Source organism: Brassica oleracea, chromosome C8 (assembly GCF_000695525.1).
Source record: "Brassica oleracea var. oleracea cultivar TO1000 chromosome C8, BOL, whole genome shotgun sequence".
Lineage (NCBI taxonomy): Eukaryota > Viridiplantae > Streptophyta > Magnoliopsida > Brassicales > Brassicaceae > Brassica > Brassica oleracea.
This window is the reverse complement of record NC_027755.1, coordinates 40178580-40205258: the sequence shown is the minus strand read 5'-3', so window position 1 is coordinate 40205258 and position 26679 is coordinate 40178580. Positions and strand designations below refer to the sequence as shown.

At 40.7% G+C, this 26679-nt stretch overlaps 6 protein-coding genes and 1 pseudogene across 8 annotated transcripts in view; 4 read left to right on the top strand and 3 right to left on the bottom strand.

The window, feature by feature from the left end:
* The first annotated feature begins 2724 nt into the window (after positions 1–2724).
* On the top strand, positions 2725–6117 carry LOC106310795. The gene is made up of 3 exons (XM_013748014.1): positions 2725–3771; positions 3976–4398; positions 5297–6117. The coding sequence occupies exons 1-3, from the start codon at positions 2942–2944 to the stop codon at positions 5529–5531; spliced, it is 1488 nt and encodes a 495-aa protein (XP_013603468.1). The 5' UTR covers positions 2725–2941; the 3' UTR covers positions 5532–6117.
* LOC106310796 (GDP-mannose transporter GONST2) lies at positions 6015–8316 on the bottom strand. The gene is made up of 10 exons (XM_013748015.1): positions 7992–8316; positions 7791–7916; positions 7527–7719; positions 7300–7439; positions 7075–7204; positions 6861–6959; positions 6626–6780; positions 6409–6525; positions 6215–6312; positions 6015–6116 (listed from the first exon to the last, which is right to left on the bottom strand). The coding sequence occupies exons 2-10, from the start codon at positions 7901–7903 to the stop codon at positions 6073–6075; spliced, it is 1089 nt and encodes a 362-aa protein (XP_013603469.1). The 5' UTR covers positions 7904–7916; positions 7992–8316; the 3' UTR covers positions 6015–6072.
* A 685-nt stretch (positions 8317–9001) lies between these two features.
* On the bottom strand, positions 9002–10519 carry LOC106312538 (josephin-like protein). Of its 2 annotated transcripts, none has more exons than XM_013750099.1 (2): positions 9898–10519; positions 9002–9544 (listed from the first exon to the last, which is right to left on the bottom strand). In XM_013750099.1, the coding sequence occupies exons 1-2, from the start codon at positions 9950–9952 to the stop codon at positions 9159–9161; spliced, it is 441 nt and encodes a 146-aa protein (XP_013605553.1). In that variant the 5' UTR covers positions 9953–10519; the 3' UTR covers positions 9002–9158. The 2 variants fall into 2 exon arrangements, 1 of the variants encoding a protein (XP_013605553.1); XR_001264177.1 differs by having other exon boundaries at positions 9320–9544; positions 10041–10519.
* A 224-nt stretch (positions 10520–10743) lies between these two features.
* On the bottom strand, positions 10744–12163 carry LOC106312537 (formin-like protein 3). The gene has a single exon (XM_013750098.1). The coding sequence runs from the start codon at positions 12033–12035 to the stop codon at positions 10995–10997; it is 1041 nt and encodes a 346-aa protein (XP_013605552.1). The 5' UTR covers positions 12036–12163; the 3' UTR covers positions 10744–10994.
* A 339-nt stretch (positions 12164–12502) lies between these two features.
* On the top strand, positions 12503–13912 carry LOC106309708 (proliferating cell nuclear antigen). The gene is made up of 4 exons (XM_013746811.1): positions 12503–12898; positions 12990–13142; positions 13332–13429; positions 13519–13912. The coding sequence occupies exons 1-4, from the start codon at positions 12580–12582 to the stop codon at positions 13738–13740; spliced, it is 792 nt and encodes a 263-aa protein (XP_013602265.1). The 5' UTR covers positions 12503–12579; the 3' UTR covers positions 13741–13912.
* A 925-nt stretch (positions 13913–14837) lies between these two features.
* On the top strand, positions 14838–18776 carry LOC106311445 (annotated as a pseudogene).
* Positions 18777–19255: 479 nt separating this feature from the next.
* Positions 19256–26679, top strand: part of LOC106307402 (probable LRR receptor-like serine/threonine-protein kinase At4g36180) — a 10557-nt gene continuing 3133 nt past the window's right edge. For both annotated transcript variants that reach the window (XM_013744350.1, XM_013744349.1), the window contains exon 1: positions 19256–19758. In XM_013744350.1, the coding sequence (XP_013599804.1) occupies positions 19329–19758 (430 nt within the window). In that variant the 5' untranslated portion in view covers positions 19256–19328. The remainder of the gene's footprint in view (positions 19759–26679) is intronic.

Genomic DNA, 26679 nt, shown 5'->3' with positions numbered 1-26679 from the left:
TGGTGATTGCAGGGTCAGTAAACAATGATTTCGAGCTTTGGAAAATTAACGGACCGACCGTCAGATGGGATGGGGCCCACGGGCCGAGAGAGCGGGCTTGGGTGGCCCATTAGTTGTGGGCGGTCGGGGCGTTATAAGTGGTATCAGAGCTGGTTAGCAATCTCAGTTCTGACCTGAGAGGCGTCTTGAGACCTGTCGTGGGCCGCAACGAAGACGTTGCGTTCTTTGAAAGAGAGTGAATTGTAACATCCCGAGTTGTGATATGTGAAAAGGCTTAAGAGAATTGATTTGACTACCTATATCACCAAAATTGACTTACCTTTTCCGTCACACATCCGTTTAGAACTCCAGAGTTAAGCGTGCTTGAGCTGGAGTAGTGGAAAGATGGGTGACCTATCGGGAAGTCATTCACGATACCGTGTGAATGAGGCCAAAGCCCGGGGAAAGGTCGGATGGTGATTGCAGGGTCAGTAAACAATGATTTCGAGCCTTGGAAAATTAACAAACCGACCGTCAGATGGGATGGGGCCCACAGGCCGAGAGAGCGGGCTTGGGTGGCCCATTAGCTGTGGGTGGTCAGGACGTATAGTTTTTTTCCCTTGTTCCTCGGTAGCACAAAAATGAGGCTTAACCAGGGGAAGTTGTGAAGCGGGTTTTCTTTTAGCCAACTCACACAGCGTTTCTTTGGTAAAGGCACCCGAAAACTCCTAAGAATATCTCAAGCAAATTAGGCCACTTTCCCTAAGAACATATTATATATATATGTACAATGAGTCTTCCCTTAGTATAGCCTCTGATCCAACATGCTTGCTCTGCTCATATGCGTCAGAAATATATTATTCATTCATAACAGATGTAACAAAGTTTATAAAACATCATCACATCCCTTTTAGTTTCTAAGTGAAATGGATGATTTAATGTTTCTTAGAAGAACCTTATAAATTAGGTATTTATGAGTTGCAGTTTACATATCTAATTTAAGAAAGAGCGTGAGAGATATTATAGTAACTGTCGAAACTAAAATTTTGTTTCTTTTCTATGTCGGTAGGAATTGTACTTATTTTAAAAAAATGTTTTATATTATATTCTTTTACGTTTCATATAAGTCCAAATGATTTATTGAATTTTGGCAGACTTGTATTTATATATACCAGACAAGGAGATTTTCAAAATCTTTATAAAGCTATTTTGTTGTACTAATAAAAGATACAAATCAAAGTTAGGAACTAAATCCCATTTATAATCTTAAGATCTTTAATCAATAAAAAACTTGACTTGTTTTTTTTTTTTTTGTAAATTTTTCAGTTACTTTCTGATACTCTTCAGTACTCTAGTAGATTTTGACATATTACCAGACGAAAACAAAATTTGATCAATTTAGTTAGATGTTTTCCTCACCTTGTATGCTCTGATCACTTTGGTTACTATTTATTGTTTGATCCAAAAATGGTGTTTATGCTGGTGATGTTTGTTGAATCAATACAATAAAAGAATCTAAGTTGAATGATTAGATTCTTGAGGTTTAGGAGAAATCTTGAGATTGAATCAAATGGGAAAAGAACATAAAAGAGATTTCATTGAATAAAGGTTCATTACAAAGGTAAAGTGAACCTTAGAATACAAAATCTCTATGAAAATATGTTTTTCTCAAGTCTAAGAAGAGGAGAAGATTCTTTCTCATAAGGAGATAGTTCCTTATTTATAGAAAGAAGATGTCTAGGAAGATGTCTAGGGTTTTCTAACAAAGTGGGCCTAGCTCATTGTCTAATGGGCTTTGAGGGAGGATGTAAATCCACCCCCAACATTTATGGAAGATATAATTTCTCTATAATGCTTCAAGATTTCTAATTTATTTACGACTTCAACACCTTTAATTGTCTATATTTACTTGATGTTAAGTTGTTCAATAAGACGAGGTGGGAATCGGACAAAGACTTAAGTGGTGTAAGATATTTTATTTCTATCTCCTTCGTACACTTTTCTCTGAAGAGCTCTGAAAAGGAATATGTCCATAGATATGAGGGAAGAGACATTAGCTTTAGTGAAAATGTGTTAAAAGTCAAAAGTGTATGTACATGTATTTATGTTTCTAAAAAGTTTGTGTGTGAGTGTAATTCTCATATGTACAAAAGATATCTTATCAACGTGGCTTTTGTCGAGTCGATGCTTCTGCCAGTCTCTCTCTACTCTCTAGTTCTCCCTTTCAACGATGTGTGAATTTTGGCCATAGCATCGTATCACCATCACGTAAACTTATTTCATTTTCTACTATTAGAAACAACTAAGCAGTCAATTATAACACATGTATACCACAGAATAGTGTGATGTAAAGACTCACTCTAAATTCTATACACTAATCCCAATTTACCCTTTTAATACTAAACTTTAAATCATAATCACTAATCTCAAACTCAAATATAAAACAAAATTATATATTTACTTTGAATTAATGTTATTTTTTATAATAAAAAATATGTGTGGTAGTTTTGTCATAAAACATGATTTAGTAAAATCTAAAGAGTATTTCTCCTAGTTGATTTTTTTTTTAAATCTTTAAAAGTTGGGATGTCACGTAATTTATTTGTTACCGGTTTCTCCAATGCTCCTCTACGATATTTCGTTGACTATTCTACGTAAACTATTTCACATGCTATTTTTAGAAAAAAATATATTTTTTCATAGTTTGATAAATCTTGTTGGCTATTTTGTATAAAAAGAGCAGCTCGCCTTCTAAACTGAATCATCTGCCTCAAGCTCCACTTCAGGGTTATCTCTCTCGAGTTTTTATTTGTTTCCTTCCAACAAAACACATTGATAGAGTGCGTGAGGAAGAAGAAAGTAGCCTCCAGCTTCTGCTCTGTTTTTCTCCACTTTTGTTTTTTGTTATTGCTAAACTATATAATCGACAAGGTAAATATTCTGAAGATATTTTTTTTCCAAAATGGGCATGAAAATAGCTACAACCTCAACTTTGCATCAATGTGTAGCTCATCACTCCTCTTCCCTCTCTCAAACCCTATCTTCCTCCACCGTTTCATCTCTTTCAAAACGACGTAGCATCGGCAACAACGGACGCTCTCTGTCCTGTGAGCTCTGGGAATCATCGAGACACACCAAAACTCACTTGCTTCCCAGAGCTTTTATCACAAGCGTCGATCCCTTCTCAGAGGAGGAGTTTTCAAAAAAGATGCAAGAGCTTTCTCTCAAGTTCCAAGTCTCCAACGAAGAGGACAGCGACATTTTTGGAAGTCATGACTTCACTGTAATGGACACAATGAAACCACCTTGGCATGAGACGGTCCAAATGTCGACCATCGAGAGGAAAGCAAACAGTGTCGAACTTCCTCTCTCGCTTCGTATCATAAAGAGAAAACTAAAGATGGAAGAAGAAGAAGAAGTTATCAAACAAGTCGGTGAATCATCAGCTATGAATAGAGCCTTCTCTTCTATGGTGTTCATGATCCGTGAACTCCAGAGCTTCACATTACACATGAGAGAGCTTCTCCTCTTCGAAGATCTCCAAGGTGTCCTCCTTCGCGTGAGGAAAGAGATGCATGCATCGTTCGTTTGGTTGTTCCAACAAGTTTTCTCTACCACTCCTACGTTGATGGTCTCTGTTATGATCCTCCTAGCCAACTTCACGGTTTACTCTATCGGCACAAACTCCGCCTTAGCTGCCGTATCTTTGAGTTTCGATACGACTGAGACAAATGCTGGCTTAGATAAGGGGACATACAGTGCCACCACCCATAACCCCTTATTTTTTAATAAGTGAGAGTCCGATTTTCTTTAAAAAAATATTTATTTTTACATCATAAAAATAAGAAAAGGGGTGAAAATTTTATTTATTCGAAAATATTTTTATTTTGTCACAAATTTATTTATAGATATGCTTATAACTTTTTGAAAAAATATCTATCAGAAATTTTTAATAAAATATTAGTATAGAGACTTAAATATATTTTTTTGCCTCAGGCCCCATGAGAAGCTAGACTCCTCAGTGATCAAGACCTTCTCTGTTTCTTCTCCCACCGGCGGCGGCAGCGGTGGGAACAACATCCCGACGGTACAAAGCGGAACAGACGGCGATGGGTCTGACAAGTTCAGAATGCTACCTCAGTTTTCAACTTCGGATTCAGACGTATCTGTGTCGGGACAAGAAGAGATTAAACTTTGGAACTCGATCTGGGAGGAGTCGGAGAAAATGGAAACGTTGGATCACGAGACGATGAAGCAGATGGTGTCTCCGGTGGAGGCACGAGTCGAAGCTGAAGAGTCCATGGACTACTTCAAGACGGAGCTTCTGTACCAAACGGGATTGTCTCAGCAGCCTGATAACGTTCTCCTTCTCACTAATTACGCTCAATTTCTTTACTTAATCATTCATGACTACGACAGGTAATTAACATTTAACCATCGTATTATAATGATAGTGTGATTTAAAATATATTATTGATTTTGTTCTTGTTTAGATCATGATTAGAGTGTGTAGATATTTGTTTTAGACTCTTGCATGCAAATCTTGCGTTTTACATGTTGAAAAGTTGATACTTATAGTCACAAGTAGACGTATGTCATGGAATGATAGGTATTGTTTAGGGGATTAAGGAGATATATAAGGTGTTTTAGCTAACAAGTTGTCATAATCAAATCACTATAAGAACCAATCGGATAGGCTTAAAATGTGTGAACCAGTTCTCTCTTACCACTTAAGGGAAAGAAGACAACTAGTAGATAGAAAATTCCACATCTCCATTTTCAGAATAAAATAAAACAATGTCGCTCTTGTGTTAAAAAAAAAAAGGGTTCAGGGTTCCCAACAAATAAAAGATTTTTTAAAACTTGGTTGATAGTGGAGATATGGTGAAGTTCTGATAATTACTTCTCCTCCAAGAACCAAAATACTACAAAGTAAAAACTGATTTGTTAATAACTTTTTGCTCTCACAAGTTGTTAATTACATCGGTGTCACATTAAGTGTTCCTAGGTACTAATCGCTAAAATGCGCATTTGCTTGCAAATAGTTCAATACTATTTAAAAATTAAAACCTAAAGATATTTTGATGAAAAAGGTCAACAGAAAGTACATTTTACCCATGACCCATAATTCAATAGCGTTTTCATTGCCGACAACTTTGATTTGATGCACCTGTCACGTTCTATAACCAGAACCAATTCTCACTTACCCTTTTATATATATTCTTATCTCACTACCCTAATGAACAAAACCACACCTGTGCTAGATCTTTGTCACATTCTAACGTGGCCTCTTATTGTTGTTTGGGTCTGAATACAGAGCGGAAAAGTATTTCAAGAGAGCGGCAGAAGCAGAGCCAACGGACGCGGAGGCGCTGAATAAATACGCGACGTTTCTGTGGAAAGCAAGGAACGATATAGGGAGAGCAGAGGAAACGTTCTTGGAAGCGATCTCTGCTGATCCAACAAACTCATTTTACTCTGCTAACTACGCACATTTCCTTTGGAACACCGGTGGTGATGAGACGTGTTTCCCTCTAGATCCTCCACCGTAACAGTAACACAACCCAATAGAAAAGAGCCACAACAATTGTCTAAATGTACAGTGTGTTTCTTTTTACAAAACTCATGTCATGTGGGCATATCTCCTTGAAGTAGTCCATACCGTCACGGACATGTCCTTTTACGTGGACAACCATGCGTCTGTCAGTTTCTCACCAGTTTACGCACTGAGGCTATAATTTGTTTATTACTGGTTTAACAAATTTGGAGTGCAGTAGTCGCATCAGAACAAACCCCAAATCTTTTGAGGTAAACGGATCAGAAAGCTTAAATATACTAAAGAGTCTTCAACAACCATTCAAGTCGAATGTATGGATTACTTATCCATTCTCCATGTACAATTTATGGTTGATACGTTAAAGTAAGCTCTCAAAACTGAAAATAAACCTCTATGTTTCTGCCTTGTATAAGAAAAATGTATCCAAAGTTGGAACTATTAGTTACAGTTCGAGAAGCCTTTCTCTTCTCTGTTTCAAAAAAAAAAAAATTGTCTCCAGCCTCTGCAACGAGTTGTACTTTGGCTTGGAAACACGATTATGACATTTTGTCTCTGGCAAAGACAACACCAGCAAATAAACCTGCAAAACCAAAATCAATATACACCAATTGATTCTTTCCCACCTTAACCACCAAAGAAAAAGAGAGCATATAAGTGGAGCAGAACAGTTTTATTTACCAAAAAGTATGCTGAACAAATTTGGGAGACTGAGAGGGACATCGAAGAGTACAAGACCAGATAATGATATCGGAACCTTGTTTAGTGAACCCACCAAACTGGTCACATAATACAAAGAACGCCATACCGTTATAACCCACTCACGAAAATATTTACAAGGCAACGTTTCTTTCCGTAGTGGGAAAGAGAGATACCTGTATGTTGTGGGTCCAGTTTGATGCAAGAACCACATCGAAGTGAAGCTGATGGCCAAACCGAGGAAGCCGCTTGCTGTTGCGGCTACCCAAAACATTGTATCTTGTGTCACATCCCTGCCAAAGTGTAAAACACCAACAAAAATGTAAGGATTAAAAAAAAATGACAAGATACTAAATTTCTGGACAAGTGTAGGTCTATTTTAATAGTTCTTACGTGCTTATTACATATCTCCATTCACCCAGTAAGATGATCAAGATGATGCCAAAAGGTAGTGACAAGAGATTATTAAGCAGCACCATTGACACCTCATTAAGGGATCCTGATTTTGTGGATTGTTTTGCTTTGTCCATGACTCGGCGCAGAGTAAGCTGTGACCATAGAGTTGAACAAGATCATCGTTATAGAATGTGTGTGAATCTTGTTACTTGTTTCATAAGCGTGAACTTACTGAATAACTTGCGGTTAGAACGCAGTTGGCAGTCTGACACGTGTACCCTAACGCGTTGAAAGTCAGATCCGTGATGCCTCCGCTGATTGCAGAGATGATCTACATTGAAAACTCTTAGTTGGTATCACTATGACATCAGACAGAGGTTGCTACAGAAACTAACTGGAGTCTTAAAGATTTTCTCCAAGCTTCAAAGATGTGCGATTTAGCTTACCATCATGAACATTGCAGCCCAAACCTTGTTGTTCTGCCTTTTTCGGAACATGTATAACTCTCCTACCGCAGTAATAATATTCGTTGCATTTTTCAGAATAGTCACCATAGCAACGTTTATGTATTTCAAACTGGAAAAAAGAAACGTAATGTTACATAAGTCTCAGGCACTACAACAGATTCTTTTAAATACCAATTAGTCTCCTCAAAAATGTTGAAACCTTACCTGTACATTCCCGAGATGAGCATGCCCACAAAAATAACATTAACAGGCATCCAAACTCTGATCAACTTCCAGTTAAATCTTTCTACTGAAACCACTCCAGAGAGTTTTAGTAGAGCTACCACCAAACAGCTGATCAAGTTCTGATAACACCAAAGCATATATACTTTTCTCAAATCATCATAACTGCCAAGGATATCAAAGCTCATGGGTCAATCAATATATCTTACTTGATACAACATCAAAGAGACTCCTGCGTTGAAATTATAACTGGAGAGAACAATCTTGTTCATGATTATCATGCTGCAGGAAGAGACGCAGTAAGCTGCTCCAGAAACAAGAGGTCCTGAAAGCTTCACTGAACCGTGGCCACGTCTGTTATCTCCACCAAAGGGAAGAAACCTCCGTCTCCATCTGAGAAACCTTCAGAAAAAAACCAATAAAGTTCTATTCAATTTTCCTTAACACCATTCAGCCTAAGCATATTATATTACCTTTCACTAAAGCCTCTATGAAGTTGATTAACAAGGCTTTTACTAGCATTATCACTGAAACGATTCAGCTCTGATTCATCGCAAACAATTGCTTCACGTTCCACATCAGTCATATCTTCAAAGTTCCTGCAGCTTAATTGAGATTTACGCATTCACGCAACACGCAAGAGAGTATAGATAGACATAGAGGTAGATGAGTACCTGGAGGAGAATCGCAGATTCGTTCTCTCCCCCCCTCGATTCGCGGAATCGAAGATACGAATGATGAGAATAAGGAAGATGATTACACTTTATATCAGCTCGATAATCGCGGGAAACACGGAGCGTAGATTCGATTTCGAATCTGTACGATCGGGTAGTGGGGAATCAGATCTCCACCGAAGAGGAAAAGCGGCGACGAAGCGTAAGCGTAAGGAGGAGGAACGTGGGAGGATCTGAGCGAGAATAACGAGGTAGAGAGAAAGAGTAACCGTCCTCCTCCATGTTCAAATCTCCAGCTTCAATATTACTCTCTTTTAACTATATTTTTAAGATCAGCCCTGAAGGGGATGGTATGTGTTAGACAAAGGCTTGCGGCTACGCCGGAATCCATGGCGGGAAGATTGCCGGTGCGAGGAGTGTTTTTAAACATGGGCTTGGGCTTTGTGATTTGAGCTTTTATGAATTGGGCTTTATGTTTATTAACAAACTGGTCAAGATTCATTTGACACTACACTTCCTTGCCGACATGTATTTGATTTTGATTGAGATAAGATTTACGTATACAAACATGAATATTAGTGGACCAGCGACATTAACAACTGGAAGTATATTATTGATAGCTATTAGTGGGAATTTCAACTTTTAGTAGACCTCGCAACACATATTTTATAACAAATTGAACACGACCTATAAGTTGCAATCATTTACTATTTAAAGATATGCTAGAATTAGGTAAAACATCAGTATAAATAGATTGGTCATTTTAGGCTAATGAAATTGTTAACACACGCGCACTTATATGATATATTGTATGGTTCAGGTATCCCATTCATCGAAGGTGCATATAGACCTTTTTAAATTGCACCCTACGTTATTATATAACTGTTAGGATAAACTATTTTTTAGTTTACCTTTAGTAGATAATATCACGTTACATGCTGATATTTAAACATTCACTGAATGTTTATGAACATCAAAGGTGAACATTTCTAGACAGAGCAAGCGGACGATGATAACTGATTTAACATATTTACCTTTACTATTGCCATAGTACACATCAACAGAAAGTCACATAGACTTATAGACATTACATGTAATATTCTCACAAATAAGCAAATAGATATAGACAATGAACAACGGGGACAACGGATTTGAGAGAGATGACACTTAAGAAGTAGTAGAGTTTGATCTGGTGAAGGAGGACGATGAGTTGATGAACTCTATGCAGTCCTCTATAGCCTCTGATCTATGACTGTCATTGCTTATTGGCATGATCGACGGCTGAGATCTCCCTGAGGAAGAAGAAGAAGAAACCTTAGACGGTTGAGATTTCCTCTTCTTCCTCATCACCACCAGACGCAAACCTTTTGCAAATTTACAGCCAAGATGCTTGATCATTCTGGCTGCTGTGGCTTCTGTTTTCCTTGGTAACCTCAATCCGCAGCTCGTTGTGCATCCGGGGTTCTTACCACCATAAGGTCCCTTGGTTGCGGTCTGCTTAGCTGAGGCATCTCTCTGAACCGTTGTAGTGTTGATTCGTTTTGTTCCAGTAGCTGACATAACAAGAGAGAGTGAGAGACAGGGAAACAATATGAGGATACTGAGAGAGATATAAGGGCATGAAGCTGAAAAATTTAGTGCTAATAGTTCAGGCAAAGAGGTGAAAAGACATGATTAGATGTATTCATAACATCATTACACTTAGGCCATGATTAAGCACTCGAGAAATAGACACATAAACAATTTGTAAAAAGTGTAACTTTCCGGTCCTATAATACAAAGAACTGTAGTTAAAGTGGATCTACAAAATTTATAAAGAGAGCTATGGGCAAGAGCAAAAAGAGAAGGCTAGGTTTAGTTTAATTTTTGTCCCTTTTTTCTCTTACGGTCCACAGAGGGAATAAACCTTTGTTTAAATGAAGAAAAAGGTTCTTTATTATGAAGCAACCATTTGGTATCATTCTTCTTTTGATGATCACTCATGTGTGCACCGAAACAATCTGAAAAAGTTATTTTTTTGACTCCAGGAGAGGCCAAATACAAACGTACCTTTATGTATGGCAGGTTCTTTTCACGAGTCTGCGGCTACAAAAAAGGAGAAAAAAAACAACTTAGTGGTGGGCAATGGGGACAAGAATATGAGAAAGCATATAAGATGCATTTAATTACATGTGAGAACATTCCATAGGGATCAGAACAATAGTTTTTGCAGTATAAAGTCAAGTGATTAGATGCTAATGGCATGCGATTGACTGACATATATGACAGGCTTCAAAAATGCCAATAGGGAAAAGAATAAAAAAGGCAAAACTGCTAGCAGGATAGATTTAACACCAACCCTATGCATACCAATTTAACCCGAAAACGATGAGAGAAGACATCTTTTCAGTACTGTGATGAGAATAATAATCCAACCATATCCCCCAATGAATTCTTATTTGATTCAAGGAGAACATTGGTTCCAATATTACAATTCACAAGAGAGATATTCCAGACATTCATTATGTACAGAAGAAAGGATAAGGAAGTAAAACTCACACACTGGAATCACCAAACAAGGATTGGATCCACATGATTATTCTGCTTTAGTCTTGAACCAACCTGCAAAAGTATTCTCTGCAAGACGTATGACGATTCATGTCTGAGACAGAGCATACTACCACACCTAATTTGAGCATGGTTCAAACAGTAAACGAACAGAGATTCACATTAGAACGTTAACCCTAAGAGCACAATAGCCTTATTCAAGAAAGAAGCTGTAAGAAGATAAGATACCGAAGATGTTTTTGAAACATTTACAAAGGCACAGAAAGGGTGCCAACCTTCTAAACTGTTCTTCAGACACATAAGAGAAACCGAATACATATAGACATATTATATCCTCAAAGGATAATACTTTCCATCACCCATTACTTGGTGATCTATAAGCACACAACATGGAGGGTAACTACGATGATAACAAAGCCTTATAACATCACACACTTATGAAACTCCATTCCTCTCCTAGCATTCACGGCGATAATCACGGCCATAGCTGCTGCTCGGCCTAGCTCCAAACTCGCTCTCAGACCTCTCCGCAACAGCTCTCTCTTCCTCCAAGCTCAGCCCGCCCACCGTCTTCTGCAACTGCCTGTGATCGTAAGGAGAGTAATCCACTGGCGCCGATGGACCACTCGGCGCTCCGTAACTGGAGAATCTCGAACCCACAGGTGGAGCTTCTAGCTTGTGCTCGTTTGCCGGAAAGGCATCGACGGGAGCTGATGGCTCACTGCGCTGTGGAGCCTCGCTCACCGGAAAAGCATCAACGGGAGCTGATGGCGGCGGTGGAGGGTAGTTGGGAAACCGAGGAGGGAGAGGATTGTGATCAACCGGAGCAGATGGGACACGTGGCAGGCTGTAATTGGAGGCACGATCGTACATAGAACGTGGCGGAGGAGGAGGAGGAGGGTAGTAGAATCTGGAATAGTAGTGATCGGTGTATGGATAAGGTGAGAAGTCTCTGTAATCGCGCTGAGGAGACGGTGAGGTGATCGGAGCTGGAGGTGGGGAGTAATAACGGTTTCCTTCAGGGGCAGAATAGTAATTTTGAGGTTGGATCGGCCGTAAACCAGTAGGGGCAGAATAGTAATTTTGAGGTTGGATCAACCGCTCCTTGATCTCGAGCTTCAAGCGAATCTTCCCTTGAGTCCGACCCGAGGGACGGATAAGCTCGAGCGAGTTAATCGCCCCCTCGGAGTCAATCAATCGAACCAGAGGAAACCTAACCGATCCGACGAGTGCTTTCCCCAGATCCGACGAGTTAGAATGAAAAATCTCGACGTTGAGGACCGATTCGTGGACGGATCTGGTGAGAGGAAGAGTGATCCGCTCGTTCCACACCGGTTTAGTCGAATCGTCGGAGCGAGTTGAGAGGCGGTGATCCGAGTCTAGGTACAGAACGACGTAGGGTTTCAGGTCTCCGTTGCGCCAGTTGACGTTCTTCAGGTGCTTCGCTGAGACGACGGTGACGATTAGTTCAAGTGGCTCAGAAGAAGAGGAAGCCATTATACGCTGCGTTTTGAGGCGATCGGTGGTTCTCGTATGAAAAGCTTCGCCGTAGCTTTATCGTTTATCGCAAAGTTTTGAACTTATTATTGTCTTTCTTCAAAACCTGCTGACTGGAAGAGAGGCTTCTAAACTCTTATCGTAGATTTGTTTATGACGCGAAAGGGATACCAATATCCTTGTGTCCAAACAGATGCTTATCGTTATGGGTTGGGCTTAATAAAGAGGCGCCAATCTGTAAAAGGAGGGAGATCGACTCCCGCCATGAGCCATTAGAATATTTGCAAGAAAAACCCGAAACTTTCACCGAACGTACAAAATTTAACTTTTTAATAATTACAAATCAAACCTCTTACCTTTTACAATAACAGAAACACCCTCCCACTAACGCGTTGGCGGGAAGAAAATGTCATAAAATTGCAAAATCCCGCCAGAAAATAAAAAAAAGCTTATAAAATCGAAACAACCCAGCTTCTTCATCACTCTTCTTCCCCAAAACCCTAGACAATCGATTCGGATTCCAAAAGCTCTGATTAATCCGAAAATGTTGGAGCTACGTCTCGTGCAGGGCTCTCTCCTGAAGAAGGTTCTCGAATCGATCAAGGATCTCGTCAACGACGCCAACTTCGACTGCTCCACCACCGGCTTCTCCCTCCAAGCCATGGACTCCAGCCACGTGGCGCTCGTCTCCCTCCTGCTCAGATCCGAAGGCTTCGAGCACTACCGCTGCGACCGTAACCTTTCCATGGGGATGAATCTCGGAAACATGTCGAAGATGCTCAAATGCGCCGGAAACGACGACATCATCACCATCAAAGCCGATGACGGCGGCGACACCGTCACCTTCATGTTCGAGAGTCCCAGTAAGTTTTTTTGCGTTTTTTTTTTTACCGCCGCCAGTGAAAAAAAAAACGAGATGGTTTTTTTTAACTGTGGTGTTTATTTTTTTTACAGAGCAAGACAAGATTGCAGATTTTGAGATGAAGCTGATGGATATAGACAGTGAGCATTTGGGGATACCTGATGCTGAGTATCATTCGATTGTTAGGATGCCGTCTAATGAGTTCTCTAGAATCTGCAAAGATCTCAGTACCATCGGTGACACTGGTAACACTCTCATTTGCTTCTGTTGTTGATCTGTGTTGTGTTTTGAAGAAATCAATTAGTCATTTAAATAATCTGACTAGACTCCTGACTAATTAATAATCTCATTTAAAATGCTTAATGGTTTTTTCGAACGTTGGTCTATAGAGAGAGACTGATATAGTAGTGACTTTGATGGTAATTGTTTTTCAGTTGTGATATCTGTGACTAAAGAAGGGGTTAAGTTCTCTACTGCTGGTGACATTGGGACAGCTAACATTGTGTTGAGACAGAACACAACTGTTGACAAGGTATGTCCGTCTATCTATGTCTAGCAATCATTTATGGCTGATTTTGATTGGAGCAACTTGCTGAGGTTTTTTTTTTTGTATATTGTCAGCCGGAAGATGCGATTGTAATAGAGATGAACGAGCCGGTGTCACTCTCGTTTGCCTTGAGGTATATGAATTCCTTCACAAAGGCGACTCCTTTGTCAGACACGGTGACGATCAGCTTATCGTCGGAGCTGCCAGTTGTGGTGGAGTATAAGGTGGCTGAGATGGGTTACATTCGTTACTACTTGGCTCCTAAGATTGAAGAAGATGAAGAAGACAAGGCTTAAGATCCCTTTTGTACCCAGAGCTTCTTCTGTTCTTACTAAAATGTCCAAGATTCAGTCATGATGATTATGATGTTTTCCCGTTTAATTTCCCTCTAGAATCAGTTGTTTTGTTTGACTTGTTATGTTCTAAAATGATATGTTTGGTAAAGTTAGTGCTGTTTGAAACTCTTAACGACTCATCTAAAAAAGGCAAACATGGATACAAATGTCAGAGTGTAGCAAAGGCCCCTCATAGAGGCTGATAGCTAATAATAGGTGATGAATATGCACTCAATGGTCTATTCTCATAGTGGGAGATAAACCCAAAAGTCAAATATGGGTTGAGTTTTCCGTTAGACTTGTGTAGTCATGTTCACATTCACATCTTACAACTCTACGAAGCTATTTAACTCTAGTTGGAACACAATCCTCAGTTTCTAACTAAAACATTTAGAAAAAAATTAAACTATGAGAACAAACGAGAGGAGATGGTGGTGGGTTAAAGAGAAGAAGCAGGTAGCTTTTGTTTTCATTACAATGACAATGATGCTTCAGTTCCAAATGAAAGGATGTGTTGGCTGTCTTGAAACTGAACGGATGGGTCTGTTGCAACTCAAGTCGTATCTCAAGAATCTACTTGATGAAGGAGAAGAGGATAGTATTCTCAAGTCGTGGACTCGTGACGGTGATTGTTGCATTTGAGAGAGAGTAAAGTGTAGTGACGCTAATGGTGGCCACGTCGTTGATCTCTCACTTGGTCGACTGATACCCGTCGCGTTTGAGTCGGAAACTCGGTCTTTAAACTTGTCCTTGTTCCATAGTTTCCCTCAACTCCAAAGCCTTAACCTTTCTTGGAACTGGTTCACTGGTTTGTCTGATCACGTCCATGGTAACATCTTAATAACCGAAATTTCTTAATTTTTCCAACGTGAGTAAACCAATAATTAGAAATAACGGTTAAGCCTTAAACCGGTCTTAACATCCTTATAACTGAAATTTCTTATTTTCCACTTGCAATCAACCATTAATTAGGAAAACGGTTAAGTCTTAAACCGGTTTAACCAAATACATATTCATTGGCCCAGTGGCACGAAATAATCAAAGCTCACTAAAATTTATGCTCGAAAGAGTATGTAATGCACATAAGGCGTTCGATGTTTTGCTCGAAAGAGAATTTTAGCTCTCTGTATTTATGCTTCCAGGTTATAAGAGCTTTGGGACACTAAAGAAGCTCATCACCATAGATTTCTCCCACAATATGTTCGACAACAGTATTGTTCCTTTTCTAAGTGCTGCTACATCGCTTAGGACTCTGTATCTTGAGTCTGATTATATGGAAGGTGTCTTCCCTCCTCAAGGTTATGCATTTCTTCTTTTTAGAAAACTTTGTATGTATAAGTAAATAGGAGATGATCTTGACGGCTTTTTGTGTTTGATGTCTGTGGCAGGACTTGCAAACATGACAAACTTGAAAGTGTTAAACTTGAAGGACAACAGTTTCAGCTTCTTGTCTGGTCAAGGTATATATATCTTAACAAAACCTAATTTAGTTTTGTCTTTCCAGAACAAAACAAGAACTAAAAGATACAATGAGTTGCAGGTTTAGCCGGTTTTAGAGAATTAGAAGTACTGGATCTCAGTTTCAATGGTGTCAACGACTCTGAAGCTAGTCACAGTGAGTGGCTAGCTACCAACTTTTTAAAATCACTTATCTCTTCTGAATTATGACGTCACTTATGGTATCATAATGTGTTTGTTGGTGCAGAGGATCGTAAGGCGAAACTGAGAACACTAGATCTTACTTGCAATCTATTTTCAGATTTTTCTCAATTAAAAGGTAAGAGCGAGAGTGCAAGGAAGTTACCAACTAGTACATGAGTTTGATCCATTTATATCAACTGTCTGATTAACCTTGTGTTTTTCGAGATCGCCAGGTTTAGGAAATCTCCAAGAGTTAGCAGTTTTGAGATTACGAGGCAATAGATTCAACCACACGGTATCTACTCATGGTGGTAAGTGCGTAAACTGTTCTTGCAGGAAGAGACTTACTGCTTAGAGAAGACAATCATATATATTCTGGATTTTTCATAAGAATGTTTCTTTTTTCCCACGCAGCACTGAAAGATTTGAAAAAGTTGCAAGAACTGGATTTCAGTGACAATCAGTTCACAGATTTGGATCGTGGCCTAGGTAAGATATTTATTGACATATAGAAACTTGCTCGCTCTAACGTAAACACCACAACTGTTCTAACCTGTCTAGTTGGAATATTTCATAAGCGTTTGAAGGATCTTTTTAGATTCATATCACTTAAGAGTAGAACTGAGAAGAGGCTTCAATTTAGAATTGTTCAGGAAGTGGATCATACAAATCTTTATTTACTTATGCATCCGAATGTTCTTCCAACTGCAGGTTTAGTGATTCCTACATCTTTGCAAGTCTTGGATCTCAAAAGGAACCGATTATCTTTGACCCACGAAGGTGAAATATTTCAATCATTTGATATATTCTGACCAATCCTTCATTATCTTATAGATTTCTTGGTCTAAACAGAAGAGCTACACCTTCCTAATGGAATTTCTAAATAGATATGTTGTGAGATCATAAGATGATCAAATGAGTACCATGGCTTCTGCTCCTTATTGTTATCTATTCTCCTTTTATTGATGGATTTGATGATTATTCTGATTTTTTAACTCTCTTATTTGACTAATCTCAGGCTATTCAGGGATATGCAGACTAATGAATCTGAGGGAGCTGGATTTGAGCAGCAATGCTTTGACAGATATACCTTATTGTCTTGGTAACTTAACCCGTCTTCGAACTCTTGATCTGTCAAACAACCAATTGAAAGGAAACCTGTCTTCCTTTGTGTTTGGTCTGCCATCGGCACTTGAGTATTTGTCACTTCTTGATAATAGCTTCAACGGTTCATTCTTCCTCAGCTCACTGGTCAATCAAACAAGACTCACCGTATTCAAATTATCATCAATAGTCAGTACGATCCAAGTTCAAACCGAGAGTTCTTGGGCTGCATCGTTCCAGTTGAAGATCTTGCATCTATCGAACTGCAGTCTCGGCACTAACATGCTCGGCTTTCTCCTGCATCAGCGTGACTTGTGCTTCGTCGATCTCTCTCACAACGAATTGACAGGAACATTCCCAACCTGGCTTGTGAAGAACAATACAAAGCTCCAGACAATTCTACTGAGCGGGAACTCATTGACAAAGCTTCAACTACCTAGTCTTGTTCATGGCTTGCAAGTTCTGGATATCTCGAGTAATATGATATCTGGTTCAGTTCAAGAAGACATAGGGATTGTGTTTCCACACCTGAGGTATATGAACTTTTCTTCAAATCACTTTCAAGGAACCATTCCTTCTTCCATCGGCGAGATGAGAAGTCTACAAGTCTTGGACATGTCTTCTAATGGTCTACATGGGCAGCTACCTAAACCGTTTATAAGTGGTTGCTACTCTCTCAAGGTTCTAAAGCTCTCCAACAACCAACTACAAGGGGGAATATTCTCGAACCACGCAAATCTAACTGGTTTAGTTGGCCTTTATCTTGATGGCAACAACTTCACTGGGAGTCTTGAAATGGGTTTGTTGAAGTCAAAGAAGCTAACCCTTTTGGATATATCAGATAACATGTTTTCCGGCATGCTTCCGCTTTGGATCGGTAAGATGTCAAGCCTTTCCTACCTATACATGAGCGGAAACCAGCTAAAAGGTCCTTTCCCTTTTCAACTACAGAGTCGTTGGCTTGAGGTTATGGACATCTCACACAACAGCTTCTCTGGCTTGATACCAAAGAACGTGAGTTTCCATCTCTAAGAGAGCTGAGACTACAAAACAATGAGTTTACAGGCTCAGTTCCGGTCAATATATTCAACGCTGCAGCACTAGAGGTGCTTGATTTGCGGAACAACAATTTTTCAGGAATAGTATTGAACACTGTGGACGAGACATCTACATCTAAGCTACGTGTTCTTCTTCTACGGAATAACAGCTTTCAAACTCACATCTCTGAGAAGATATGTCAGCTCAGTGAAGTTGGTCTTCTAGACTTATCTCACAACAGATTCAATGGCGCTATACCATCATGCTTCAGTAACATGTCTTTTGGTGCTGAAGGTTATGAGCGTAGTATCACGTCACTCGTTGCAGTTTTTGACCTCTCATACATTACATTTTTGTGGAACTGTCAGTACGCATCACATCTTAACTTGGATGATAGTGTCAGGAATGGCTATCAAGCGAAGCCTGCAACCATAGTGGATTTTTTAACTAAAAGCAGATACGAGGCGTATCAAGGTGATATACTTAGGTACATGCATGGTCTGGATCTGTCGAGCAACGAGCTATTAGGTTCAATTCCAGATGAGATTGGTGATCTTCAGAGTATCAGATCACTGAATCTGTCGAGTAACCGCCTCACAGGATCCATACCAGATAGCTTTTCCAAGCTGAAGGGGTTAGAGAGTCTTGATGTGTCTAATAATAAGCTGAGTGGAAGCATCCCTCCTTTGCTAGCTGATCTCAACAGCTTGGGATACTTTGATGTGTCGTTTAACAATTTTTCTGGTGAAATCCCTTTCAAAGGCCATCTTGTCACCTTTGATGTAACGAGTTATAGAGGTAATCCTCTTCTCTGTGGTCTTCCTACCAATAAAAGTTGCAACCTGGAGAGGTCACAGAACCAAGTGAATCAAATAGGGGGAAAGAGGAAGAAGAAGAGGAAGAGGGTGATGGTGTGGTTTTATTGGACTTGTGGTGCAGTGTACATCTCCACGTCATTGGCTTTGTTTGCGTTTCTCTGCAAAGACTCACGCTGGTCCCGTGAATGGTTTTACCGTGTTGATCTCTTGGTTCATCATCTTCAACGCTTCAAGGATGGCTTCACCTGCAACTGATGCCGTATGTCATCCCAAGGTACACTGTTACCATATACACTACTCTTTGTATAAAAGCTGTCATGTTTGGTGTTATTTGTGTTGTATTATGTTTGAATATGGACAAATTCTGATGATCCTATGATCGTGTCATGTATCTTAAAATCCGGCCAAACAATATTAATGGTATTAGTTTTACAAATTTCTACCTCACATGTCATGATTGCATAGATGAATGAAAGATTTTGAATTCTCCTTAGATTGATCATTGTATACATGATATATTCCTGTCAAACAGTTCTAATAAATCAATATACTTCTCTTTTTTCAATTGCTTTTGCTTAACCTTGAAGGTAAGCTTCGCAGCACAGTTACATATGATGTGAACTCAAGTAGGCTTATGGAGGTAGATTTGAAGAAATTTTTGGCTAATGGAAACAAAATTGAATCCGTCCAAGTTGGTCCAATTATATTTCTGGTTTCGAGTTGTCATGTTATGAAAAGAACCTAGAGTGGACCCTTGAACCTGTACGCTGATATTTATTTTTTATTAAGTCAACAAAAATGTGTAACATGATGGATGGTGAAAAAGTCATGGGACATTATGATTTGTTTTGGACTTGTCCTGGGGTGTTATTGGGACCTATCTCTGACAAATATTCAATCTATCTAATTTCTAATTCAGTTTGTGTACCACAGGAAAAGATAACAATAATGAGAACATACGAGAGATATTGGTGGTGGGTTAAGGAGAAGAAGCAGATGGCTTTGGTGTTGTTCATGATAGTAACATTGATGCTTCAACTCCAGATGAAAGGATGTGTGGGTTGTCTGGAAACTGAACGAACGGGTCTTCTGCAACTCAAGTCGTATCTCAAGAATGGTTTTGAAGTAGAAGAAGAAAGCATGATGAAATCATGGAGTCATGATGATCCTAGCAGTGATTGCTGCCACTGGGAAAGGGTAAAGTGTAGTGACGCTACCGGTGGCCACGTAGTCCACCTCTCGCTTAAAGACCTCATACTCGCCAGTTATGCGTTAGAAAACCAGTCTCTAAATCTGTCTTTGCTCCATAGCTTCCCTCGGCTCCAAAGTCTTGACTTATCATTCAACAAGTTCAGTGACTTGTTTGATCCCATCAACGGTACAGTTCTTGTCACTTTTCGAGAAAGCCATCCTTTTATTTTGTTAGTTTTGTTAAGATTGTATTATTATTTCTTTAACACTATACATGAGGACTTATATATACAAAGCTCATAGGTGATCCCATAACTATACATTCCTAAAACAGAGGAACTCAAATCATAGAAGATATTCTCGAGATATATGGGATATCTCTTACACGCCCCCTCAAGATGGAGCCGGTGAAACCACTCCAATCTTGTCTCTTAGCTCCACGAATCTTGACCGTGGTAGCGGTTTAGTTAACGCATCAGCCAGTTGGTCGCGAGTATGAATATGAGCAACCGATAGCGCGCCATGTTGAACCTAATTCCTCACAAAATGATAATCGAGGGCTATGTGTTTCATGCGCGAGTGAAACACAGGATTTGCACAGAGGAATGTGGCACCTACATTGTCACAAAAGATTACTGGGGCAGATGGTAGAGATACGCCAAGTTCAGAGAGTACACTGCATATCCAGTTTATTTCAGAAGTCGCATTCGCCACAGCTCGATACTCAGCATCGGTGGAAGATCTCGCAACACCATTTTGTTTCCTTGAGGACCAAGAAACAGGGTGTTTGCCAAGGTAGATGATGTATGAGTTGGTGGAGACGTAATCATCGGAGTCACCAGCCCAGTCCGAGTCTGAGTATGCCCGAAGAACCATGTTGTTATGTGCAGAGAAGAAGATGCCGTGCGTTGGTGTGCCAGCTAGGTACCGGAGTATTCTTTTTGCAGCCTGCCAGTGATCTTCCGTGGGCATGTGCATGAACTGTGAGAGTTTGTTGACCGCGAAGGCAATGTCGAGGCGGGTAAATTGAAGGTACTGAAGACTTCCTATTAGTCGACGATACTTTGTCGCGTCAGAGAGAGTAGTGCCTGAGCGGAGATGCAGTTTCGGTGAAGAGGCCATCGGGGATGTAACAGGTTTGGCATTCATCATGTCATATCATTGCAGAAGGTCTAGTATGTACTTCCTTTGATTGAGATGAAGACCACTTGCAGACCTATGTGCCTCAATACCAAGAAAGTAGTTTAGATCTTCTGGGTCTTTGATTGAGAACCTTTCGGCTATCAGTCCCAAAAACCGTTTGATGCCTTCAGCAGAGTTGCCGGTGACTAGGATATCATCAACGTAGATAAGAACATAGAGGGACTGATTTCCCGAGCAAAGGATGAACAGAGAAGTGTCCGCTAATGAGTTGCGAAACCCCAAGCTGAGTAGAAAGGTGGGTAGTTCTACATACCAAGCTCGCGGTGCTTGTTTAAGACCATACACTGCTTTGTGGAGGCGCCAGACATGATCCGGTTTGTCAACATCAACGTAGCCTGGGGGTTGATCCATGTATACCTCATCAGTTAACGTCCCTTGCAAGAAAGCATTGTTGACGTCTAGCTGCTTTATAGGCCAGGAATTGCTGACGGCAATATCCAGAACAAGACGCAGTGTAGTAGCCTTGATCACAGGGCTGAAGGTCTGAACATAGTCTCGACCAAACTGTTGATTGTATCCCTTTGCAACTAGGCGCGATTTGCAACAGCGGTGAGTGCCGTTGGCATGATACTTATTCGTATAAAGCCATCTGCAACCAACAACATTTTGGTGAGGTTGTCGCGGTACAAGCTCGAATGTACCATTGCGTGTAAAGGCATCAATTTCAGTTGACATCGACCCTCTCCATTGTTTGTCTTTCAAAGCTTGAGCTACGGTTCGTGGTTCAGCAGGAGCAGATGAGGAGAGAGCTGCGGAATAGTTGTAGCGAGGATTAGGTCGTGTGATCTGATTCTTCCTGCGAGTGACCATGGGATGGTTATTTTCAGGTTGCGGAGCTGCAGCAGGGGCAGGAGGAGCTGCAGCAGGAGCAGGAGGCGGTTGAGATGATGATGTTGTGGACGCATCAGAGGTGGCACCTGGTATAAGATCTGCACTCACACTATCACTGTTAGTAATACTAGGCAAAGAATTTGAAGAATTAACCTGTTCCGTCGAGTGAGAATCAGAGCTCGAGGTGCCCGTTTGCTCCATGAGTGACGGTTGTGGTGTGGTTTGAGGTGGGTTCGGTGGGTGAGGAGTGAAAGGAATCGTGGTTACGAGAGGATTTGGGTATGAAGAGGAGGTTGGTGGTGGTTGTGTACTTTGAGGAGAAGGTGTAGTCTTTTTGAAAGGAAAGACATGCTCATCAAACCGGACATGGCGAGACACATAAATGCGACCAGTGTTCTGTTGAAGACAAAGATATGCGCTTTGTGTCTGAGAGTATCCGATGAAGACACAGGGAGTAGATCGATCCTCAAGCTTGTGACTCGTATACGGCCGTAGCCAAGGGAAGCAGAGGCTCCCGAAGACGCGAGTCTTATTGTAGTTTGGGTGATTCCCGAAAAGCTTATGTATCGGAGTATCCATGTGAAGGACTGGAGTTGGTTGACGATTGATGAGGTAAGTTGCTGTTGAGAACGCATAGGACCAGTATGTTTTTGGCATGTGGGCGTGGGTGAGTAAGGTGAGACCGGTCTCGACGATATGCCGGTGCTTTCGTTCAGAGACCCCGTTGTGTTCGGGAGTATGCGGAGGAGAGGTGAGATGTGAGATGCCTGCTTCAGTTAGGAGTTGACGGAGAGCAATAAATTCCCCGCCGTTATCTGAGTACAGCGTGCCTATCTTTGTCGAGAATTGGTTCTCCACTAGAGGTTTGAACGCTGTGAAAGTTTCCTTGACTTGTGACTTCAGTTTGAGAGGATATAGCCAGGTGTAGCGGCTGTAATGATCCACAAGAACAAGGTAATACTTAAAGCCATCAACTGAGATTATTGGAGAACTCCATAAGTCTGTGAATATATATTGTAGGGGTCGGGAGGAAAGAATAGAGCTTTGGTTAAAAGGCAATTTATGAGTTTTATTGATGGCACAATCTGAACACAAAGTAGTTTGAGATACAGATTGAGTAAAAGGTAAAGAGAATTTTGAAATAATAGTTTTAAGAATAGAAGCAGACGGATGTCCTAGGCGGTAATGCCAATCAGACAGTTTGTTTTTGGGTGCAGGTGAAGTAAAGAAGGCTTGAAGGGTTGAAGGGTTGGCTGGCCACTCATAGAGCTCATCCTTGGTCTTGCCTTGGATTAACGGGGCCCCCGAGCTGAGATCCTTCACCTGAAAGGATGCAGGAAAAAATTCAACAGATACTTGGTTAGCATTACATAAGCGATAGACTGAAATGAGATTTTTTTTAATATTTAGCACACAGAGAACATTGTTCAGAGATAAGTTTCTTGTAGCTGAGGGCAGAGTAATAGAACCAGAGTGTGTTATGGCGAGACCAGAGCCATCTCCTATCAGCACAGAGTCATCACCATAGTATGGTTGAGTGAGCGACATGTTGTGGAGATCACTAGTTAGGTGGTGTGTCGCACCTGAATCCATAAGCCATGCTGTAGAGGGGTGTGGAGCCGAGAGAGCAAGGTTAGCTCGTGGCTGCCAGGGACGGAAGGGAGAAGTGCTGACGTTGTTGTATTGAAGTTGAGACGTCTGTGGCATCTGGGGACAACGCCTGGCACTGTGACCGAAGACACTACAAATTTGGCAGCGACCTTGGTATCCTTTCGACGGCTTGTACTCCTGCTTCTGGAACTGGTTTGGCTTGTTGTTGTTATTGTTGTTCCAGTTGGAGTTGTTGCCTCGTTGTTGATGTGGCTTTGAGCGAGTTGTCGCCATGTTCGCTGTAACTGGAACCACCGGGTTGACAGAAGGAGTGGAGGTCGCCAATATCTTTGCTTCCTTGTTGATCAGCTTCTCATGGATCTCGATGATAGAAGGCGAGATCTCACGACCCTCGACTTGATCAGTGACTGTCTTATACTCTTCGGGCAGACCATCAACAATGAATTCAATCTTATCCTCAAGATCTAGAGGCTTGCCAAGGAGAGCCAACTGATCAAACCTTGTAGTAAGACCACGCATGTAGTCGTCAATGGTCTTGTCTCCTTTGGTGTAGTGCTTGAGTTGGAGACGAAGCTGTTGGATATGACCTCGAGTTGGCGTGGCGTAGGTGGTGCTGAGTGACTTCCAGACATCGTTAGATGTCTTGGTGTTGGTTACCATTGCTTGAATCGATGGAGACAAGGTACCAATCAGGGCACTGTAGATGAGGCGGTCTTGACGACGCCACTTGGTGAAGGCTGGATTCACAGTAGTTTCGTCATTGACGGTGATGGTTTCTTCCGGTGCCGGCGTGGATCCGTCAAGATGTCCTACAAGGTCGTAACCATCGAGGAGAGCAGTGACTTGGAGATTCCAGGTCATGAAGTTTGTTGTCGTGAGCTTAGTGATATTCACCATATTGATGTTGAGTAGATTCTGGTTGTTTTGAACAGTTTCTGCAAGAGGAGCGGCCATTGTTAAAGCTTAACGAAGGAGACGAAGTTTGAAGGTGGCGGCCGAGAGAAAAAAAAAAAAAAATTCTAGGGTAATCTTATGCTCTGATACCATGTTAAGATTGTATTATTATTTCTTTAACACTATACATGAGGACTTATATATACAAAGCTCATAGGTGATCCCATAACTATACATTCCTAAAACAGAGGAACTCAAATCATAGAAGATATTCTCGAGATATATGGGATATCTCTTACAAGATTAACTCAAGTTTTTCGTTACGGTTTCAGGTCATAAGAGCTTTCAGAGACTGGAAAAGCTGAGGACCCTGGATTTCTACGGAAATAATCTCAACAACAGTGTTTTCAATTTTCTAAGTGAAGCAAGGTCGCTGAGGACTCTAAACATTAGTTACAATTTACTGGATGGTGTCTTTCCTCCTAATGGTAAACAAGGATGTCTTTGATTCATTCTCTTTAGCCAACTATTTATTCCTCCTAATGGTAAACAATAATATTTGTTTCCTTCTTTGTAAGAATGGTACTTTGTTGTTTCAAGAACTGGATATAAGTGACGATAAATTCACCGACTTAGACAGTCTAGGTAAGATGGTCATATACATAAGCAGTGAGAGAAAAGAGAATTAGGTAGTAATAAGGATTCTTGGTGTAGCCCTGGATAGGACTGTAACTCCCTGGATCTCTTGTAGGTGGGTAAATGCTTTGATAATCCTTGCAAACAGAGAATCAAAGACTCGATCTGTATCAAGGCGTGTGGGTAGATGATAGATGATGATGATGGACTTTGCTAAAGAGCTATGGATTGCTCAGAAGCTGTTTTGCTACTCAAAGACACAAGATCACCTTGTATTGTCTAAGATGAGATTCACAAAGAATTCCTTCCTTTAAGTGAGATCAATGTTCCTTAAGCTCAACAGAGAAAGCAAGAGATAAAGCAAGCAAAGCTGCTGGAAAATTCTTAGATTCAAAATTGAAAAAGAATGAAAGCTGCATACAAGTTTTAAAAGAAATCGCCAACTAACCCTTGATGTAAATCGAGGTGGTTTAATCTAATCTCTAGTCTAAACCCACGAAATTGGTTTATTTTAAAATCCTAATCCTACCCAAACTTGGTTTAATAATCCTAATTGTCTTTGGTTTAAATTAAATGAAAGCCCAATAACCAAAGCCCTTACAAAGTAATTAAATTAAACCAACAAGCTGGTTCTTCTTTGGTTTATGATGGGCCACGACTTGAACTTGATTTGGAGTGTCTCCTAATGAGCTTTAGATCCTCCACGTCCTGTTAGGCCAGCTAGAAAGCAAGAGGATCAAGATTCTGGCTGCAACTCTCTTTTTGGACCGAAAAAGCCTTATTTCGCCTAGATCCAAATATAGCCCAACCCAGAAACTTCCTGACATGTTTTCCTTGTTCTCCATACATATTTGGACGAGGTGAATGGTCTCCATAGCTCCTGTTAAGCTCAGTTGGTTGAATCCTCTTTGTTCAAGTCGTTTCAAGGCAGTACCAACAGTTCTTCTCTTCTCTCTATCCAGAACCTCATAGATCATGCCAATAAGAGTATGATACTGTCCATTAAACTGCACCATGATCAGTGGTATAGCTGACCCATACATTGGCTTCAATCCATTGATTCCAATCCTGATCAGGATCACACCATCCCCTCCTCCTTTAAAAGGATTTGTCCTCAAATCCAAGCTCTGTAGGATGATAGAACCTTGATAATTTAACTCCAAAGTTCCTGACCTGGCCATGAGATATATCATCACCTCTCTAGTCTCTCCAGGATGAAACACAAAGCTCTGCAGTCCTTCTTCATGTCTCAGCAACATCTTGGAACTTTCCTCACTGCATATGACTTCTAAGGCAGATGATTTCTCCACTTTGTTGAGTTTGCTGTTGAATGCTTCTCTCCAGGATGATCGTACCCACATCCTTCTCATGAACATGAGACCATGTACTCTCAGTTTAACATCCTTCTGGTCAGGTGGTCGTGTGGTTTGGTCCCCATACTCATCCTCCAGTTCTGGCTTTTCTTTAACCACCACCTGTTCCTGTTTATCTCTTCTCAGCTTGTTCTGGTCAGTTATGAGCCTGATAAAGGACGTGTTACCTCCTGACTCTCCTTCATTCTCTCTGCAAATAGTTTTTATCATACCATTGCTTGGTGTAGCCTGGATAGGACTGTAACTCTCTTTTTGGACCGAAAAAGCCTTATTTCGCCTAGATCCAAATATAGCCCAACCCAGAAACTTCCTGACATGTTTTCCTTGTTCTCCATACATATTAGGACGAGGTGAATGGTCTCCATAGCTCATGTTAAGCTCAGTTGGTTGAATCCTCTTTGTTCAAGTCGTTTCAAGGCAGTACCAACAGTTCTTCTCTTCTCTCTATCCAGAACCTCATAGATCATGCCAATAAGAGTATGATACTGTCCATTAAACTGCACCATGATCAATGGATTGAAGCCAATGTATGGGTCAGCTATACCACTGATCATGATAGC

Excerpts from the sequence above, each read along its gene's own strand:
- LOC106312537 (XM_013750098.1), bottom strand. The coding sequence starts at position 12,035 with ATGGCTTCCTCTTCTTCTGAGCCACTTGAACTAATCGTCACCGTCGTC.
- LOC106312538 (XM_013750099.1), bottom strand. The coding sequence starts at position 9,952 with ATGATACCAAATGGTTGCTTCATAATAAAGAACCTTTTTCTTCATTTA. Across the intron at positions 9,545-9,897 it reads TTTTCTTCATTTAAACAAAG|CTACTGGAACAAAACGAATC; the intron begins GTTTATTCCCTC and ends TTGTTATGTCAG.
- LOC106309708 (XM_013746811.1), top strand. The coding sequence starts at position 12,580 with ATGTTGGAGCTACGTCTCGTGCAGGGCTCTCTCCTGAAGAAGGTTCTC. Across the intron at positions 13,143-13,331 it reads CAGTACCATCGGTGACACTG|TTGTGATATCTGTGACTAAA; the intron begins GTAACACTCTCA and ends ATTGTTTTTCAG. Across the intron at positions 13,430-13,518 it reads AGAACACAACTGTTGACAAG|CCGGAAGATGCGATTGTAAT; the intron begins GTATGTCCGTCT and ends GTATATTGTCAG.
- LOC106310796 (XM_013748015.1), bottom strand. The coding sequence starts at position 7,903 with ATGACTGATGTGGAACGTGAAGCAATTGTTTGCGATGAATCAGAGCTG. Across the intron at positions 7,720-7,790 it reads CATAGAGGCTTTAGTGAAAG|GTTTCTCAGATGGAGACGGA; the intron begins GTAATATAATAT and ends TTTTTTCTGAAG. Across the intron at positions 7,205-7,299 it reads CTCATCTCGGGAATGTACAG|TTTGAAATACATAAACGTTG; the intron begins GTAAGGTTTCAA and ends TCTTTTTTCCAG.
- LOC106310795 (XM_013748014.1), top strand. The coding sequence starts at position 2,942 with ATGGGCATGAAAATAGCTACAACCTCAACTTTGCATCAATGTGTAGCT. Across the intron at positions 3,772-3,975 it reads AACCCCTTATTTTTTAATAA|GCCCCATGAGAAGCTAGACT; the intron begins GTGAGAGTCCGA and ends TTTTTGCCTCAG. Across the intron at positions 4,399-5,296 it reads ATCATTCATGACTACGACAG|AGCGGAAAAGTATTTCAAGA; the intron begins GTAATTAACATT and ends GTCTGAATACAG.